The 19,867-nt window shown below is 39.6% G+C and overlaps 1 protein-coding gene across 2 annotated transcripts in view; it reads right to left on the bottom strand.

Annotated features, from left to right (window-relative positions):
* Nucleotides 1-1,869: 1,869 nt before the first annotated feature.
* Setdb2 (SET domain bifurcated histone lysine methyltransferase 2) overlaps nucleotides 1,870-19,867 on the bottom strand; it is a 39,943-nt gene continuing 21,945 nt past the window's right edge. The window contains exons 7-14 of one of the 2 annotated variants that reach the window (XM_055617203.1): nucleotides 19,473-19,589; nucleotides 15,542-15,711; nucleotides 14,227-14,425; nucleotides 13,458-13,557; nucleotides 12,823-12,916; nucleotides 9,833-10,158; nucleotides 5,070-5,158; nucleotides 1,870-2,247 (exon numbers count right to left, since the gene is read on the bottom strand). In XM_055617203.1, the coding sequence (XP_055473178.1) occupies nucleotides 2,130-2,247; nucleotides 5,070-5,158; nucleotides 9,833-10,158; nucleotides 12,823-12,916; nucleotides 13,458-13,557; nucleotides 14,227-14,425; nucleotides 15,542-15,711; nucleotides 19,473-19,589 (1,213 nt within the window). In that variant the 3' untranslated portion in view covers nucleotides 1,870-2,129. The remainder of the gene's footprint in view (nucleotides 2,248-5,069; nucleotides 5,159-9,832; nucleotides 10,159-12,822; nucleotides 12,917-13,457; nucleotides 13,558-14,226; nucleotides 14,426-15,541; nucleotides 15,712-19,472; nucleotides 19,590-19,867) is intronic. The other variant, XM_055617208.1, reaches the window with a different exon arrangement.

Genomic DNA, 19,867 nt, shown 5'->3' with positions numbered 1-19,867 from the left:
ATTAAACTCCAACAAACCAAATAATCCAATTAAAAAATGAGGTACTGAGCAAAACAGGGAATTTGCAATAGAGGAATCTCGAATGGCAGAGATGCACTTAAAATGCTCAATGTCCTTAGGTATCAGGGGAATGGAAGTCAAAAGACTCTGAGATTCCATCTTATACCCATCAGACTGGCTAAGATAAAAAACACTCAGGTGATAGATAGCACATGTTGGCGAGGTTGTGGAACAAGGAGAATACTCTTCCACCGCTGGTGAGAGTGCAAACTTGTACAACCATTTTGGAAATCAATCTGTTGCTTTTTCAGAAAACTGAGAATAAATAACTCTACCTCAAGACCCAGCTATACAACTTGTGGGTATATACCCCAAAAGATGTTCTACCATACAACAAGAACACTTACTCAAGTACATTCTTAGCAGCTTTATTTGTAACAGCCAGAATCTGGAAACAACCTATATGTCCCTCAAGTGAAGAATGGATAAATAAATTGTGGTACATTTACACAATGGAATATTACTCAGCTACTAAAAACAAGAAAATAATGAAATTTGCAGGCAAATGGATGGAACTATAAAAGGTCATCCTGAGTGAAGTAACCCAGAAACAGAAAGACACACATGGTATGTACACTTATAAGCAGATTCTAGCCATAAACATACTACAATTCACAACAAAGAAGATAAGTAACAAGGAAGGTCCAGGAAAGTATGCTTAAATCTCACTCAGAAGGAGAAATAGAATAGACAATGGAAGTGGTTCAAGAGAGAAAGCCATGTAGGAGAGAGAGTACTGAGAGAAATGAAGGTTGAGACCAGACCTGGGGTAAGCTGGTGTGAGGTGACAGAGGGCCTACACAGAGAAACCGTGGGGGTGGGGAGTGGGATTTCGATGACAAGCTGGAGACCTCAGACAGGGTAGGCTTCTATGAGGATATGGGCGCGACTCTAGCTAAGACTCCTAGTAAAGGGTCATAAAGACTGAAGAGGACACCCTCTAACTAGACAGGCTTCCTAGAGAGGAAGGGGAATACCAAACCACCCACAAAAACTTTGACCCAATATTTACCCTGCCTACAAGATGTGCAGGGATAAAGATAGAGCAGAGATTGAGGGAAGGTCCAACCAATACCTGGCCCAACCTGAGACTCGCCCCGTGGGAGAGAGCCAACTCCATGACACTATTAACAATATTCTGCTATGTTTATAGACCAGAGCCTAGCAGAGCTGTCCTGTGTGAGGCTCCACTCAGCAGCAGATTGAAAGAATGTGAAGACTCACAGCCAAACACTGGGCAAAGCATAGGGGGTCTTGAGGAAAAGTGGGGGAGAAGGATAGAAGGATCTGGAGGTGACAAGAACTCCACAAGAAAACCAACAGAGCCAACTAACCAGGGCGCAGAGGGGATTGTAGCGACTGAAGATCCAACTAAGGACCATGCATAGAGTAGACATAGGCCCTACAGAGGTGTAGATGGTGGGCAGCTCAGGGTTTATGTTGGTTTCCTAGTTTAGGGGAGCCATGGCTGTCTATGACATGGACTAGGCTTCCTTTTTGATCACTAACCCCGTGGCAGGCCTGTCTTGCCAGGGCTCGGGGGAAGATAAGCTTAGTGTTGATGTGACTTGATGAACTGAGGTGGGTGGATAGGGGGCCTCCCCTTTTATAAGGAATAGGGGAGGAGGAATGGGGGAAGAGAGAAGGAGGGTAAGACCAGGAGGAGAGGAGGGAGGGGCCCCTGAGCGGGATGTAAAGTAAATAAATTAAGTAATTAAAATAATGTATAATTTGGTCCTTTGGCACATAAATTAAAAATAATAATCACAAAACAATTTGGAAACCTAAAAATTTTATTGTAAATTTGTCTTAACATACAAAATACAAAAGTTAGTAAATTATACACTGGTATGTACATAGAACATATTGTTTATATTAACTCATGTAAAACTAAATAACAGAAATAACATGATACTTAATGCATGTTCTTATTTTGTTTCTGACCTAAATTACACAAAATTAGACATAAAACATGAATACCCTGACCAAGGGAAAACCACAGTTTCACTGACAACTGAGGTAGTTCCAGATTGTTCAGTTCATTTCATGACTAGACATCAGATATGAAGTCATATTATTTTTTTCCGACACTTATTAAACCCACATTGGCAGAGGATTTCTTTTTCAGGCATGGTCCCAGCTTCATAACCATAATCCCATGTTAGTTCTGTTCTTGCTTTCACATACCTATGAAGTAGAAATAAAGAAGAATCATAAATCAACCTAAATAATTACACATGAATCAACCTAGAATGTAAATATTCATATTAACAAAATTAACCATCCCAAAGTTGATCTATTATCTCTCCATATTGGCTACCATATAAGATCATCAAATGGCTTAAAGAGTAGTCATCTGACTTTTATTTCAAGTCTCCCAAAATCCTATATAAGGAGTATCCATGAGGATGGTGTTTTGCACACATGAGGCTGTGGCATACAAGTAAATGGGATAATTCTAACTTTAACGAAGATACGGGGATAGGCTTATTTCTTATGTGGGATAGCTTTCTTTTTCAATTGCTATTTTTACTTCAGGGTATTATTGTTTTTCTTTGGGTGTTTTGGCAATGACTTTGCTATCTTTTTGCTTAGTATTTATCTTCTTGTATTTTTTTCTCCTATATTTTTAAGAACTGTGGAAGATAGTACATTTCTTATCCAGTGTGGTTTTGCTTATGGCCATTTCCAATACCTCTGAAATGGAACTTATTGCTGCGTTGGGCTGTGAGCTAGTTATTGTACTGACCCAGGAGGAACCTGCAGTAAGTAGCTAAATAAAACTTGCTGTCTGAATGGAGGGATCTGTGTCCTAAAGTCCTTCAGTACCTGTCCACCTTCCTTCTATGGAGGCATCTGTGAACATGATGTATGCAAACAATACTGTGGGTCTATATGTCACGGCACCTAACTATCCAAGAAGTGTTCCCTCTGTAGGTACATGGTTAGTTCCACTAGTTTTCTCAGACCATTCTACCTGGCAATGGTGTTCATGTGATAAACCAGGATCTCATAACATTGACCCTTTTCATGATAGTTGGCATTTGTCCTTTCCTAGAAAATCAAGTGTAGTGGCCATATGTATTTGATGACCAGTTTCCTAAACCAAAGCCAGTCACTTACCATTCGTCTTAAGTGCATACATTTCCATAGAGATCGTTAACATGCAGACTAAAAAGCACTGACTACCCTTCCCTTTGCATTACTCATCCATTCTTTCTGGCTGTGCTGGGGGTCAAAGCCATCGTTTTGTGTGGGTTAGGTGTTCCAATGTCCCAGTCTACAGCTACTTCACTTTAAAAAGTGCCGCCTAACACATGTCCATACCTTCTGTTTCTTCATAAGTACAGCTCTCTTACATTTTCTAACTAATACTAATACTAACTAATAATTTTTTTGTTTGTTTGTTTTTAAACATTGCTAAAGATGAGACTGAGAGTAAATCTGTATTAGATTAAAAAAACATCTTAAAAAAAGAAAGGTCTAGATGACCTTCAATTCTAACCCTTCGGGAGCAGAAGTAGTTGGATCTCTGTGAGTTATAGGCCAATCAGAGCTACACAGTGAGATCAGTCTCAAAAACAAAACAAAACAAAACAAAACAAAACAAAAAGAAAGCAATTTGATCAGAAAAGTAACTGGGGCCTGTGCAGAGGGACTCACAGGTAAGAAGAAGCAACTGAAAGAAAGAGGTTGAGAAAAATAGAGTGGATTATTTGACTGACAGGAGGGTACAAAGAAGCAAGTTAAAAAGCTACATCATTTGGCCAATCATGGAGGTCCACACTAGTAATCCTAGCATTTGGGAGGCCAAGGGAGGAGGACTGGATCCATGGCCAGCCCAGTGGTGGTGGTGGTGGCAGAGGAGCACACCTTTAATCCCAGAATTTGGGAGGCAGAGGCAGGAGGATCTGAGTTGAAGGACAGCCAAGATTACACACAAAAAAAATCTGTCCTGAAAAACAACAACAACAATGAACCAAACAACAAAAACAAACCCAATAAACAACAACAAAAGAGTTCTGGGCTCTATGTACTGAGTACGAGGTCAGCAAAGAGTAAATGGCAAAACTGTGTCACAACCCCCCCCCCCAAAAAAAAATTAAATGAAACTCTCTGCAAAATGGAAGAAGAGGGGGATAGAAAGACCTGGAGGGGACAGGAACTGCAAAACAACAGAGCCAAAATACCTGAGTCCAGGGGGTCTCGCAGAGACCAACACTCCAACCAAGGACAATGCATAGAGAGGACCTAGACCCCCTGTTCAAAGGGAGTCATTGGCCGCTCAGTTTCTAAGTGGGTTCCCTACTAAGGGATATAGGGGCTGTCTGTGACATGAACTCAGTGGCTGGCTCTTTGATCACCTCCTTCTGGGGGTGCAGCCTTGCCAGGCCACAGAGGAAGATGATGTAGCCAGTCCTGATGAGACCTGATAGGCTAGGATCAGGTAGGGAAGGAGGTTCTCCCCAATCAGGGGACTAGGAAAACGGCATAGGGGGAGAAGAATGGACGGTAGGTAGGACTGGGAGGAGATGAGGCAGGAGGCTGCAGTAGGGATACAAAGTGAATAAATTGTAATAAATAAAAATATAAATTAAATTAAAAAATTACTGAAGGCTTTCTCCAATTCATCGTATACAATTAACCAGTATAAAAGAATATGTTCATATTTAGGAATAAGTCAAATTATAAAAATACACATTGAAAAGTTATTTTTTACTATATTCTGCTTATGAATATGCACAATAAAAATGGTAACTCTGTTAATCAAAACAAAAGAATAAGCACTGTCCCTCATGTTTCCCTGAACTATGTAATCTGATGTCCTCAGCTCCTTAAATTAATCCTAAATGAAAATAAGAATAGAAATCCCAACTGTTTAAATTTTTACTGACTAGATAACAGTTTAGAAAACCAGATGTTTGGGGTTATGTTGCATCTTTTCATATTTACTATTTTAAAAGTAATGGCTGCAGCATTAAATTTTAAAAGCAAAATTAATCACAAACCTGTTGGTGAAGAAGGCCACCAATGGAAAATTCCTGTCATGTGTTTCTACAAAAACATTCTGTACCCAGAGATTTGGGCAACAACTATGCTGTTAAAAAAAAAAAATAACAAAGAGGTTAGACACAGCATAAAATTTAGAAAAGTATGTGAATAACACTGTTTCCTACACATCGCATTGTTTTTGTCTTTCTCAGTTTAAGTGATATACAATGGACCACAGCTTTTAACAGCAGGAACTAATTCAGTAAAGGCACTCACACATCTTGGTGATAGAAACACATATTAGAACCCCCCAAACAGGTATTGTTCGTTAGTACTTAATATTATTAAAAATACACTTAACTTTCGACTCATCAAAACTGTATTTAAAAGTGTTTTGTATAGAACCATGGCAATAGATATATATGTGTAAGATTGCTAATAAACATTGTTTTTTTTTAAATTTTATTTTTCTTTTTAGTTACATTTTGTTAACTCTGTGTCCCAGCTGTATCCTGCTCCCTCATTCCCTCCCCAACCCCATACTCCCTCCCTGGTCTCCTCCCTGTCCCTTTCCAAGTCCACTGATAGGGGAGGACCTCCTCCCCTTTCATCTGACCCTGTTTTATCAGGTATCTTCAGGGCTGGCTGCAAAGTCCTCCTCTGTAGCCTAACAGGACTGCTCCTCCCCTGGGGGTGGGGGGTGTCAAACAGCCTGCCCTTGAGATCCTGTTAGAAATAGTCCGTGTTCCCCTTACTTTGGAAAACTACTTGGTTACTGAGCTACCACGGGCCACATCGGAGCAGTTGTTCTAGGTTATATCCATAGATGGTCCTTGGTTGAGTGTCAGTCTCAGAAAAGACCCTGTGCCCGGATATATTTGGTCCTTGTAGAACTCCTATCCTTTCCATATCATACTAACTTCCCTTCTTTCATATGATTCCCTGCACTCTGCCAAGGGTTTGGTTATGAGTCTTAGTGTCTGCTTTGAAACACTGCTAGGTAGAGTCTTTCAGATGCCTTTTGTGGTAGACTCCTGTCATAAGTTCAATGCACATCCCATTTGTCTTTCTAAATGAGGATTAATCACCTTCGCCTGTGTCCACTTTCTTGATTATCTTCTTTAGGTGTGTAGATTTCATTATGTTTATCATATCTTGTAGGTCTATATAAGCGAGTATATACCAAGTTTGTCTTTCTTCTTCTGGGATACTTCACTCAGAATGATCTTTTCTAGATCCCACCACTTGCCTGCGAATTTCATGATTTCCTCCTTTTTGATTGCTGAGTAGTATTCCATTGTGTAAAAATACCACAATTTCTGTATCCATTCCTCCGTTGATGGACATCTGGGTTGTTTTCAAGTTCTAGCTATTACAAATAAAGCTGCTACAAACATGGTTGAACAAATGTCCTTGTTGTGTACTTGAGCAAATTTTGGGTATATACCTAGGAGTGGTATAGCTGGGTCTTGAGGTAGCACTACTCCTAGTTGTCTGAGAAAGCGCCAGATTGACTTCCAAAGTGGTTGAACCAGTTTACATTCCCACCAGCAATGGAGGAGGGTTCCCTTTTCTCCACAACCTCTCCAGCATGTGCTATCACTTGAGTTTTTCATCTTGGCCATTCTGATGGGTGTAAGGTGAAATCTCAGGGTCGTTTTGATTTGCATTTCCCTAATGGCTAATGAGGTTGAGCATTTCTTTAAGTGTTTCTCTGCCATTCGATGTTCCTCTTTCGAGAATTCTCTGTTTAGCTCTGTTCTCCATTTTTTAAGTAGATTACTTGGTTTGTTGCTTTTCTGCTTCTTTAGTTCTCTATATATACTGGATATTAGCCCTCTGTCAGATAAAGGGTTGGTGAAGATTCTTTCCCAATCTGTAGGCTGTCTATTTGTTTTGATGACAGTGTCTTTTGCTTTACAGAAGCTTTTCAGTTTCATGAGGTCCCATTTATTGATTGTTGCTCTTAGAGCCTGTGCTGTTGGTGTTCTGTTCAGGAAGTTGTCTCCTGTGCCAATGAGTTCTAGGCTGTTCCCCACTTTTTTTTCCAACTGATTTAGAGTATCTGGTTTTATGTTGAGGTCCTTGATCCACTTGGACTTTAGTTTTGTGCAGGGTGATAAATATGGATCTATTTTCATTTTTCTGCATGTAGACATCCAGTTGGTTTTAAACAGGAAACATTTGGAAATAATCTTAATACCTGCCAACTGGGAACTAGCTAAAATCAACACAATGGAATTCAAGGCAGCATAATGGGAGAACATGCTAACAAGAAGAATCAGGAACAGTGAGATGGCTCAGTGGGTAAAGGCATTTGCCAAAAAGCCTGACGACCTGAGTTTGAGTCCTGGAACTACATGGTAAAAAGGGGAGATGGAACTCACAAGGTGAAAAAGGAGAACCAAGTCTCCAAGTTGTTCCCTAGCCTCCACACATGCATGTGGCATATGTGTATCCCCACTCCACATACAAAAATAACTAAATGTAAAAGGAAAGGACCAGGGGCTCCTGTGTCCTGATACAGAATGAACTTCAGTACAGTGCTATTAGCTCAAAAGTGAATATGGTGGATATAAGATAGCTCAGTCAGTAATGTACTTGCTGTGCAAGCATGTAGACTGAGCTTTGTGTTATCAGGATGGGAGAGGTAGGGACAGGAGGATCCCTGGGGCTTGCTGGCCTCATTAGTGAGATCCAGGGCAAGAGGAATAGACTTGTTTAAAAAACCAAGGTGAATGGTACCAAGGGAACAACACCCACGATTGACCTCTGGTTCCCAAGCACACAAGCACATATGTGCAAGTAGGCTGCCACCCATGCACTCACACACACTCACAAAGTAAATAAGCTAAAAAAAAAAACAAGGAGCACATATGAATTCACTGGCATTCGCAGAGCTAAAAAAAAAGAAAGAAAGAAAAAAAAAAGTAGAAAAAACAAGAGCCATAGAGTGGGGGTCAGGAAAAGTGGCTGCATTATAAGTTCCAGGACAGCCAGGGCTACACAGAAAAGAAACTGTCTCAAAAAACCAGTAATAAACAAACAAACAAACGAGCAGAGAAGTTCCCGAAAACAAGCAAAAGTGTTGACAGAGTTTAACACAAGGGTATATGCAATATAATTCTTATATCCTAATCCAAACTAGCACCTCTGAAAAGGAGCCATGCATAAACCTAGTCATTTCTCTCAATACATCCATGCAACCTTTGTCCAGGGCTTGTAACATGATGGTAACCCCAATACCTGTACTTCTTAGCTGCCCACTGCTTTCCCAGTACTGATGTTTATTACCATCAAAAGACCCATAAAGATAAAGCCTCTACAATATTCTTGTATATGTCCATCATTTACTTTCAATGATATTTACTTCTTATTCACTTCTTTTGGTAATTTGTACAACTGAATTTGAAAACGTAGTATGTTTTTTGCACACATGTGCATGTGAAGGTATGCATGCATATATGTGGAACTAGAAGTCAAATGTCAAGATGTCTTGATTGTTCTTCACCTTCTTTTTCACAAACAATAATTTTTATAACCTTATCTTTTGATACAAGGTCTCATTGAACTTGGAGCCCCAGCATTTTCCTGTCTAGTCCCCAGTACTGGTATTACAAGTGTGTGCCATTATACCTGTTGTGTGTGTCTATATATGACTTACTGTATGGTACTGTGTACATGTGTGTGCACAGGTGCACATGTCTGTGTATGTACATGAGGAAGCCAGAGGAGGATGTTGAATGTGCAGCTCTATCATGCTTCACTATAATCCCTTAAGAGAGCATCTCTCACTGAAACTGGACCTAGCAAGTCTTCTGCCTCTGCCCCAGGAGTGCTGGGATTACAGGCTTGCACATTGCCACACCAGCTTTTTATGTGGAGGCTGAGATCCAAACTCAGGTCCTAGTGCTCACCTGGCAAACACTTTACTGAGTCATCTTCATAGCCCTGAAAACTTGATGTATCTATTGTTCTTTGGTATTATGGGGAGTTTTATTTTGTTTTGTGGTAGCCCAGGCTGGTCTAAAACCCAGGAAATCCTCCTGCTTCAGCCTAAGAAGTGCTGGGATTATAGGCATGAGCCACCATGCCCAGCCATTTCTTAAGTTTTCTAGAGCAAATGTTTACCAAATGGTAAGTACTTCCAAGCAATTTATATTAATTACTATGATCTTCAAGAGACCTCAGTCATTCCCACATTAGCAATAGAAATTAAACAACAAGAAACAGCATGCACAGATACACAAACGGAGGACTGACTCAGGTAGCCTCTTCCATGTTTAGAATCCATTAATCCTATCTTCCTAATAAATTTTAAGGAAGAGTGCTTAGAAAGAGGAATCGGGTCTGAGACTGATACTCCAAACAAGGACCATGCATGGAGATAACCTAGAACCCCTGCACAGAAGTAACTCATGGCAGCTCAGTGTCCAAGAGGGTTCCCTAATAATACGAACAGGGGTTGTCTCTGAAGTGAACTCATGGGCTGGTTCTTTGATCACCTCCACCTGAGGGGGGAGCAGCCTTACCAGTCCACAGAAGAAGACAAAGAAGCCAGTCCTGATGAGACCTGATAGACTAGGGTCAGATGGAAGGGGAGGACAACCTCTCCTATCATTGGACTGGGGGATGGGCATAGGAGAAGAGGGAAGAAGGGTGAGATTAGGAAGGAGTGGGGGAGGGGGCTACAGCTGGGATGCAAAGTGAATAAACTGTAATTAATAAAAATAAAGTTAAAATTAAAAAAGGAAATAGGACTCTCCACCCTGATACTCACATTAAGGAAGCGGCCCACGTTTCCATCTTCTGAAGCATCCAACAGAAACAGACTCTCCTTACCAAGCTCCACCAGGGAAGTTGATAGAACCTTTGTCGTTTCACTTGGCAACTCTTTATCACTTAAGACACGTGGGCTTTGAGAGGCTGCAGACTCTTTGTCTTGGGACTTTTTTACTGGGACTTTGAGCACCTTTTTAGTGTCCTCACTATTCAGTGTGGCTATGTGCTTACACCTGGAGGAAGTGTCTTCTCTACCTGTAGTTATATTTACCATGTCTGATTCAATCAGCTGTTGGTCTTCAGTTTGGTTTGAACTTGAATCCTCTAGTAGAAATTGTGAGAAAGGAAGTGTCAGGACATATACGTGGCTGAGTGACAGTGCTAAGGTTAAGTCAATCATAGCTGCTTTAATTAGCACTAACCCTTATCACATGTTAAAAGCAGGCAGTATTACTTGAATTTTATAAATGGAAACATTACATCTGGAGGACTGAAAAAATTTACCTGACTCATACAGAGAACTGCGGAAACACAGAGATGTGCCTGGCTACTAAAGCCTGTTGTCTTTTGGTGGCATTACACCTTTTAATGAATCTATATGTTGCTTTCTCATTAATGGATTAAATATTAAATTTAAAAAGTGGCTTTCTTTCCATCGACTCTGGAATCTATATTTAAGTATATTCTAGACATATGTAACAAAGAGAGTGGCTAAGCCTTTACATCATTAATATGTCATGGTCCTAAGAAAACTGTTAAGAGGGTTTTTCCCCCCTCCAAATTCCAGCAAAAACAACTGCATTTCACAGGATTTGTACTCATTTATGTTTGGTGCTTTTACTAAATGACCAGTCAAAAACTTTACTTTTACAAACTAATAAAGATGATAAACTGCTTGGTCACTTTTTGTATCCATAATCCATGGAATTAATCTTTTATGAACATACAAAGTATGAATACATGTCAGAAGGAATAACTAAGTTCATGTACTTAAAAGAAAAAAAAAAAACCACTCATGCCCACATAATTCAGTGCCACACCCCACAAAAATACTTCAGTTAAAAAGTGAATCTTGGCCATCCTGATGAGACCTGATAGGCTAGGGTCAGATGGAAGGAGAGGAGGACCTCCCCTATCAGTGGACTGGGGGAGGGGCATGGGAGGAGATGAGGGAGGGAGCGTGGGTTTGGGAGGGAATGAGGGAGAGGGCTACAGGAGGGACACAAAGGGAATAAATTGTAATAAATAAAAACTAAGTTTAAAAAAGTTGCTCTTGGGATAGTCACGTGGTGTATCGGGGAAAAGTGCCTGCTGCCAAGCCTGAAATTCTGAGTTTAGTCACTGGACACCATATGATGGAAGGAAAGGACGGATGCCCAAGAGCTGTCCTCTGACTTTGGCATGCCATGACACGTGTACCTCAACATTCTTTTCCCTCAAATAAATAGGTAAATATTTTTCTAAAGAGAGGGGGAGGCAAACATCTTTGAAGGTATTCTTTTTTTCTTTAAAAAAAAAAGTTAATCTCAAAAAGCCAGGAGCAGAACAGTAGTTACTAGAACCTGGAAAGGCTGTGAGGAAGAGGGTCCAGAAGGAGGTTGTTAAAGAGTGCACAGTTGTAGTTGGATGGGAGGTATAACTTGTAATGTTCCAGAGAGCACAGGAAGATAACAATGGTTGGCGATAATTAATGGCATACTTCCAAATAGCCAATAAGGAAGATCTGAAATGTCCCTGACATAAAGCAATGACAAATCCATGTGGTAAATGATCATTATACACTGTACACTGCTATGCTAGATCATATATATACGTAACTGTTAATAAAAAAGCTTTTTAGACAGAAATTTTATTTCCTTAAAATAAAGGCTCTCAGTTTAATCATTACCATGTAGATACTGATCCTACGATATTTTGTACTTAAAGATTTCTGGAGCTTTCTTCTAGCTTTTTGGCATTGTTATTTGAACTGTCTGCAACATATACTTAGGAAATGATGAAAATAGTGAAAAAGTCAAAGTAACCACACTTACCATGGCTCAAGTGTATTAAAGGGTATAATACTGATTACGTAAAAATGTTCTTTCTTGATAGAACTGTCCTAGTAAGACACAGCCATACCTCCACCAACCTATCCTTTAGCACCAGGTGAGGAGTTGGGGTTGCAGGTTAAGGATATGAAATGGGGGAAGAGGCAGCAGTGGCTGGCCTGTTCTCCAAGACAGGACATCTGTCACCCATATCTCTCTACTGAGGGATCCATCAAAATACAAATGTTCCCACATCCAGGTCTGCCCAAGCTGTAACATTTACCATGCAGAGGCTGTTCTCTGAAAGACAGTACTCTGTGGAGGAGATTCATACCCTCACTAGCATTACACTGAGGATCCTATACAGTGGTGTGGGCTGAACTGATTGAGTGATGTATCTTTAAGAGCCCAAAAGAAAGATCTGAAGTGTGTCTGCTTTAGACAGCACGTTTAAAGCCACAGATAACACCTGTGGACATGTAGTCATAGCCTTCCACTCTGTCCCTCCATCTATGCATTAGGTCACTGCTGAAACTAGACCACAAGTCTCTAAACTCCTGTAAATTCAGGACTAATCAACAAGAATTTGGTAGTTATATGATCTCCATTGTGACTATTCAATTATGCTGATGTAGAGGAAAAGTAGAAGCACATAAATCAATGCCTGTAGCTTATACTCCACTAAAACTTTATTTATGGACACTCACCTTGTAAGTTCATATATTTTTGAGTCATGAAATATTATGCAGTCTTATTTTTTCAACTATTTAAAAACATAAAAAAGTATCCTTTCACCAACCATAATTAACATTTGGCAGGTCAGATTTACAGCACAGTTTACCAATTTGCACATGACAAACCCATCAATTTGTTATGAAGTCTATGGAAAGGAGCTGTAGGCATTAAACAAAGGAGACAAGGCAGGGGAGGTGAGCAACCATAGTGAAATGAAGCCTACCGTGAGCTGTCCCAGCTTTAGAGGTCCAGGGTTTTTGAGCTGGCTTAAATCCATTCTTATCTCTTGGGGTGAAAGGCTCTGAGAAAACACTTCCCTTCAAAGAAAATAAGAAAGATAGCTGCATTTCCTAAGTCATGAAAAAGAGCTTATCAGTTGGGCCTCTTTCATCTTTTTTCACTCTTTATAGGACATATATAGTAGGTTTGTTCTGAAAAGCCGCAAAGCTGGTACTATAAGGATCTTTGACATGAGTGCAGCCAACATGTGTCCCCTTTACACTGTCTATTTCCAGGCATTTTAGTAAGCTACAACCACAACAATTGTCAAGGTATTATTTGGGCTAAAAACATAATAAATTTGACTGTATCTCAGACCTCAATAGCCTATATGTTCAAAACAATAAAGTAAATCATACATTATATTATGTAGCATAAATATTTTAATATTTACTAAAAAAAAAAAAAGATTATGGTTCATGTCCTTGGAAAGGCATCATCTTTTCTTTTTGTTTTTCAAGATAGTGTCTTGCTTTGTAGCCCAAGTTGACTTCAAATTCATGATCCTCCTGAATTGGCCTCCCAAGCACTAACATTGCAGGTGAGCCACTATGCTCTGTTTCATTTTATAGTTTTTACCATGCTTTTCTCATTGTAGTGAAAAACAGTATTCTTGGATTTAGGGCTTCTAATGACTGAGTGATGCTGAGTTCTTGCATTATTTCTATAGTTCATTTCCCTAAAAAGGAAAAAAAAAATTATTCTATATATCACCAAAAGTTCATTTTATTAGACTTTAAATATAAGTAATCTCCTTACTTCATAAACTTCCATTATTGTAGGGACTGGCGATGTGGCTCTGTGGTTAAAAGCACTAGCTGCTTTTCCAGAGGACATGGGTTCAATTCCCAGCACCCACATGTTTGCTCACAGTATCTGTAACTCCAGTTCCTGGGGAACTAAAGCACACTTCTGGCCCCTGAGGGCACCAGGCACTCAAGTGGTACAGGCAAAACGCCCATACACATAATATAAGATTAAAATTAAAATATTAAAAAGGAACATCTATGTTATTTAATGGAGGAAAGAAAAGTAATCATTATATTCCAGTAATTTTAAAATGTGTTTTTATAAAATTAAGGGACCAAATAAAGCTTTCTAAATAGGATGGTGATACAAAAAGAAAATTATATTGGCTAGAATTTTAAGGTAAGAATGCTGGACTTCAAAAAAAAAAAAAAAAAAAAAAAGGAATGCTGGATTTCTAGAAGTGTTAAACTTATTGTGAAACAAGGTGATGTTTAGGGAAGGGGTGGTGGGATGAGAGAAAGAGAGACAGAGAGGGAAAAATCCCAAACACTCCTGATTCATAACGGGGGATGCCATGTCATCCTGCGTTTTTACTTACACAACAGGTGCTTTGAGATCATGGCTAGACTCAGGAGGACATTTTTCAGTTTTACAACTTCCAGGATGTGTTTCACAATCTACACGTACAACTTCTAGTCTCCTCTTTTTGGAAAACGTATTTTTCACAATGTTCTGCTGTTCTCTTCCATTTTCATCAGTATTAGTTTTCTTGGGAGTGGCTTTGCTCAGTAACCTTCCTGAAATAAGACAGATAGTGATCAAAACAGAAAACTGCCAACAAGTAGGCATTTGTCCTCTCTGTAAATAAAGGCTCTGTGCTAAGTGCGCCTTATTTCTAGAAAAGATAAGCCCACCCTAGAAATTCTAGAACACAGGTAACTCATCCAAGAAAACCATTCCAAGACGGTAAAAAAAGGTCAATGGGAGACTTACTGTCTAACATTTTAATATTAGCTGAAAGAAACACCAGTCAATTTTGGTATTTTAAATTTGGTAAGTTTAAAGGTAAAACAAAAACAAAAAGCACTGCAGACAATGGAAAGTAAAGGTGTTTAATTTTTTTTTTTAAATTTGAAATTTTAAACTCTTTAAAATTTGTGACATCTACCTACTATTATGCTCAAACTCAGTTTAATATTAAAATCTTTGTCTCATTAATGCATTTTCTTTCAAGAGTCAAATTACCCACATCAGGTTAGAATTTGTGGTTGGCTATTCCCACTCATATTTCTAGGTCAGCCTCGGGCCCATGTTCTAGCTCTGCACACCAATAACGCTTCCTGGACACCACTCACGGTGCAGAAGCAGCCTCACTGTGTTAGTCTGCAAACAGAAGACAGACACCTAGGCAGGCTGGGAAGTGTGTGAGTATGCAAACGGTGTGTGACCAACTAACTACTCTGGAGGCCCTGAAACTGAGTGAGAGGCTTAAAGTTACTGTTTGAATAACCAGTATAAATATTAACTTGTGAAATTCTAGCAACAGTACGAAACATCAAGAAGGGGTTTTTGAGTGATTGTTTTTACTTCAGTAAGTGGTCATTACATCAAAAAAGGGTTTCTGATTATTTTTACGTCAGTAAGTGCTCATTTATTTAGTTATTTTAAGATATTTTCTCCCCTTACTCCAGAGCATCTGTAGCCCTGGTGAAACAGCTTTTCCTTTCTGATATACTTGGTACCTATGGCATCTGAGGTCTTCGGGAACCAAGATTCAGTCTTGTCTCCTTTGGCGCTCCCCCTACATACTGTTGTTTCTATACCTGACTAAAAGATGCCAATAGCTCTGACTAGGACAGTGTATATTTAGATTATACAGATCCTACTAGGAATTAGACAAATCTTCGCTTTACCTGAATAAATGCACACAAATGTCCCTCTGTCAATGTCATCCAGGCAGCGGACTCCCCAGCCCTTCTTCTCACTTTTGAACACCTGTAGCCTCACCTGAGGACCATGTTGGATGACTCGGTTTTGACACAACTGTCGGTTACACTTGCACAACAGGTTGCATTCATAAATGCTGGCAACAACACACATACGACGATATAAATTAGATAGCTCAAAAAGCAAAATAAGTGAATGTTGCTACTTCACTTAACTAATAATGAAACTGAGGGAAGTAAGTGTGAAAGCTTAAGGTTAGATTGCCTGAGTTTACTAGCTACAGTTTCTGTTTTTAAAATGGAGTTTAGGTCTGGCTCCTGCTCTCACAGCCATTGCAGCATACTGAGCTCCATAGAGACAAGCACTGGGGCAAGCATGAGCCAGAAGGGCACTGGGCGACTCTGTGCCTCCCAGCCAGAGATGAACTAAACATGGCAAAGAAAATCCTAAGAAGCCAAGAGGCAAAACATCTTCACGTGCATTCTTTGTGCCAGGAGGAGCACAAGAAGCCACGGGTGTTCTGTCAGCTTCTCAGAGTTCTCCAAGAAGTGCTCAGAGAGGTGGAAGACCATATCTGCTAAAGAAAAGGGGAAATTTGAAGACATGGCAGAGGCTGACAAGGCTCGTTATAAAAAAGAAATGCAAACCTACATCCCCCCCAAAAGGAGAGACCAAAAAGAAAGTTCAAGAACCCCAGGGCATCCAAGAAGCCTCCTTCAGCCTTCTTGTTCTGTTCTGAATATCACCGCAAATCAAGGAAGAGCACCATGGCTTATCCATTGGTGATGCTGCAAAGAAACTAGGTGAGATGTGGAACGACATTGCTGCGGACCACAAGCAACCCTATGAGTAAAAAGCTGCCACGCTGAAGAAGCACAAAAAGGACATTGCTGCTTACAGAGCTAAAGGAAACCCTGACACTGTGGAAAACAGGATGGTCAAGGCCAAAAAGAGCAAGAAAAAGAAGGAAGTGGAAGATGAAGAGGATGAGGAAAGAGTAGGAAAGGGAAGATGATGAATAAGTTGGTTCAAGTGCAGTTGTTTTTTGTTTTTTTCTATAAAGCATTTAAACTCCCTGTATACAGCTCACTTCTTTTAAAGAAAAAAATTGAAATATAAGGCTGTGTAAGATTTGTTTTTTTTTTGTTTTGTTTTGTACAGTTAACACACTATAGAATGTGCCTTTAGATAGCCCTGTCCTGGTGGTATTTTCAATGGCCACTAAACTTGCCTGGTACAGTCTAGGGGTTGTAAATGGGCACAGAAATTTACAGCAGCTTCTTGTTGGATCACAGCACAAATTAGTTACATATGGAGACAGTAGGTTTTTGTTTGTTTGTTTGTTTCCATCTTCAGTTGTCTGTGATGTAGCCTATAGAAAGACAACTGTCGTTCTGTTACCTGAATACCACTCTGTAACTGCAAAAAAATATTGCAGCTGTTTTGTTGACATTCTGAATGCATTTAAGTAAATACATTTTTTTTTTATTAGTATTGTTGTCCTTTTCATAGATCTGAAATTTTTTCTTCTTAAGGGGAAGCTAGTCTTTCGCTTTTGCCTATTTTGGGTCACATGGATTATTGTAATGTTTATCTTTTCATATAGTTAGCTGAAAAGAGTTTTTGCCTCCACACCTGCATACTATGATGGGGTAGGTAGCATTTTCCTCCACAGATGAACCTCCAGAATCATCATCAGCTAGATAAAGGATCCTAGACAGTCCACTTGGCAAAGCAGAGGGTGATCAGTTCCGTCACACCAGGAGATTATTAGAATAAAGAATCGGAACATCTGTCCTTGAAGGACTAATTTGAAATGCTCTAATCCTTACACAAGGGCTCCTTTAACTACTGTTACTGTGCAATGGCAGCTATATTGTGCAGTTCCCCTACAAAAGAAGACCTGACAATGATGTATCCCCAAAAGCATGAGCTTAAAATATAAGACTGCCAGACTAAACTTCCTGTTGCCGTTAGTCTAGGTGAAGGCCGTGATGAGGACGCTGGCTATAATGCTTTTGCTCGTCCATCTACATATAGATTGATCAGGAAACTTCACTGTTTAAAGTATTTTCAATTAATTGAGCCAGCTTTTCTTAAAATTATAACATATTTAAGATTAAAATAAGGGTATATTTTCCTGTATTGTGATTTGTCATCTATAAATCAAATACAAGGATAGTACCAGTCATCCAGTCCATTCAGTTTTTCTTTATAAAACCCAAACTCACTCATTAATCATGTTTAACCTGTGATGTTTAGGGCATAATTTGACAATTATGTGTTTTTTTTGAGACTATCGTTTTCTCTTAAAATGCCAGTGTTTTTTATGTGCTTTTGTTATGGAGTGCTGTTATATCTTGTATTCTTCACATTTGTGTTCAGTTATGTAATTTTAGAAGGAATACTGAACATGAGTCCTGGATGATGCTAATAAATAATTGTGTAGGTTAAAAAAAAATAAAACGGAGTTTGTTTTTATTTATTTCAGCCTGTGTGCACAATTGCACCATGCACGTGCCTGGTGCTCACAGAAACCACTGGAGGACACTGGATCCCTGGGACCAGAGTTACAGCTGACCATAAACACATGTGGGTGCTGGGATTTGAATCTGAGCCCTCTAGAAGAACAGCAAGCAGTCTTGACTGCTCAGCCATCTTTCCAACCTCAAATGAGAAGCTTATATGACAGAGCTTAACCTACAGGGCTGTTTCATCAGCATCCACAGCTCAGTGTTTATGTGATGTTACATGTTGCTCAGGACACACGAAACGTTAGCTTTTGAAACTTGTAAAGGAATGTCTAGAATAAACGCTTCTATTTCTAGTTCTTAGGATTAATCTTGATAGGTTGAAAATTATCAACTGTCAAGTTAGCTTCCATCACTTACTTTTTCTTTTAATAAGTATATTTTTTTATATTATGAGTGTGTGTGTATATGTGTGTGTGTGTGTGTAATCATACTTGTGCATGTGTTGCATGTACCCACACAATCACAGAAGCCAGAGGGTGTCAGGTGTCTGCTCTACCAGTCTCTGCTTTACTCCCTTAAGACAAGATCCCTTCAGTGAACCTGAAGCCAAGCCAGAGCCAGCAAGCCTCACAAATCCTTATCGTCAGCCTTTAACAGCACTGGGCTAACAGGCATGGATAGTTTTTTATGTAGGTGCTGGTATAGAATTCAGGTCCTCATCCTGTTTCCAACTGGGTTAGCTCCTCAGCTCCTTCGTTAGTTTTTGAAGCAGCTTCCCTATGTAGCTCGGGCTGGTCTTGAACTCAGTATCGCTTAGCTTCTGCCTCCCAACTGCTGAAGGCATATGTTTTAATGGAAAAAGGCCTACTCAGAGTCACTCATATCCTGAAGAGGCAGACTTGAAGCAGATGAGTGAGTGTTTGAGTATATGCTGATGTATGTGTGGTCACTGACTTCCATTTTTAAGAATATATGATGCTCTCATGTTATTATTTCTTAATAATCTAGATTTTCAGTATCAGAAACAAGTATAAACAAAACCTGTAAGACTGGAGGCCAAAATAAAAAAGTACTCTCAGGGGTAGATCAGGGTAAAATGCTTGTTTTGTAAGCATAAGGACCTGAGTTCAGATGCCTAGAATGCATATAAAAGCTGGTCATGGTGGAGCACATGTGTAACCCTGGCTTGGGGTAGGGTAGCAGAGATAGGCGGGTCCTGGGGACCAGCTAGTCTCGTCAAAGTGGAAAGCTCCAGGCTCAGTGAGCAGCCTTATCTGGAAAAACAAATACAGCAGACAATGAGTGAGGAAGACACCTGGCTTTGACCTCTGGCTTCCACGTGTGCACACATAGGCACATGACATAAAAAGCAGCATCCTTCATAGATACAAACACACTGTAACAAGTCCTTACGGTTCCTTACCCAGTAGGTATGGGTCTCTGCAGTCTTTTATAGTTATAGCCACTATACTTTCCATTAGGTGACAAGGGACACTCTTTGGCATTCTTTGCTGTCAACTGAAGACATGCACATTTTTTTCTAAAAGAAAGGCAGTGGATGGAGAAGTTAGAATACAAAAAATAACCAAGTTATGAGACTTGGTAAAAGTGTAAATGAAATAAAAAATGGTGTACTTTATTTATAAGAGGGGTTTTGCTCAAGGACTTTATGAAAATGTCCCTAAACACAACAGGTGTATCTGAAAATAACCAAATCAAAAGCTTATTACAACTAATGTAAACGGCACTGAGCTACCTAATCATGAAATAGACATTTAACTAGAGGGTCTTTTACATTTCAAAATGGATGCTTTACTC

This window comes from Psammomys obesus, unplaced genomic scaffold, assembly GCF_907164565.1.
Source record: "Psammomys obesus unplaced genomic scaffold, mPsaObe1.curated_primary_1811, whole genome shotgun sequence".
In the NCBI taxonomy this organism is placed as follows: Eukaryota; Metazoa; Chordata; class Mammalia; order Rodentia; family Muridae; genus Psammomys; species Psammomys obesus.
The sequence above is the reverse complement of the archived record's forward strand: the minus strand, read 5'-3'. Positions and strand labels throughout refer to the sequence as shown.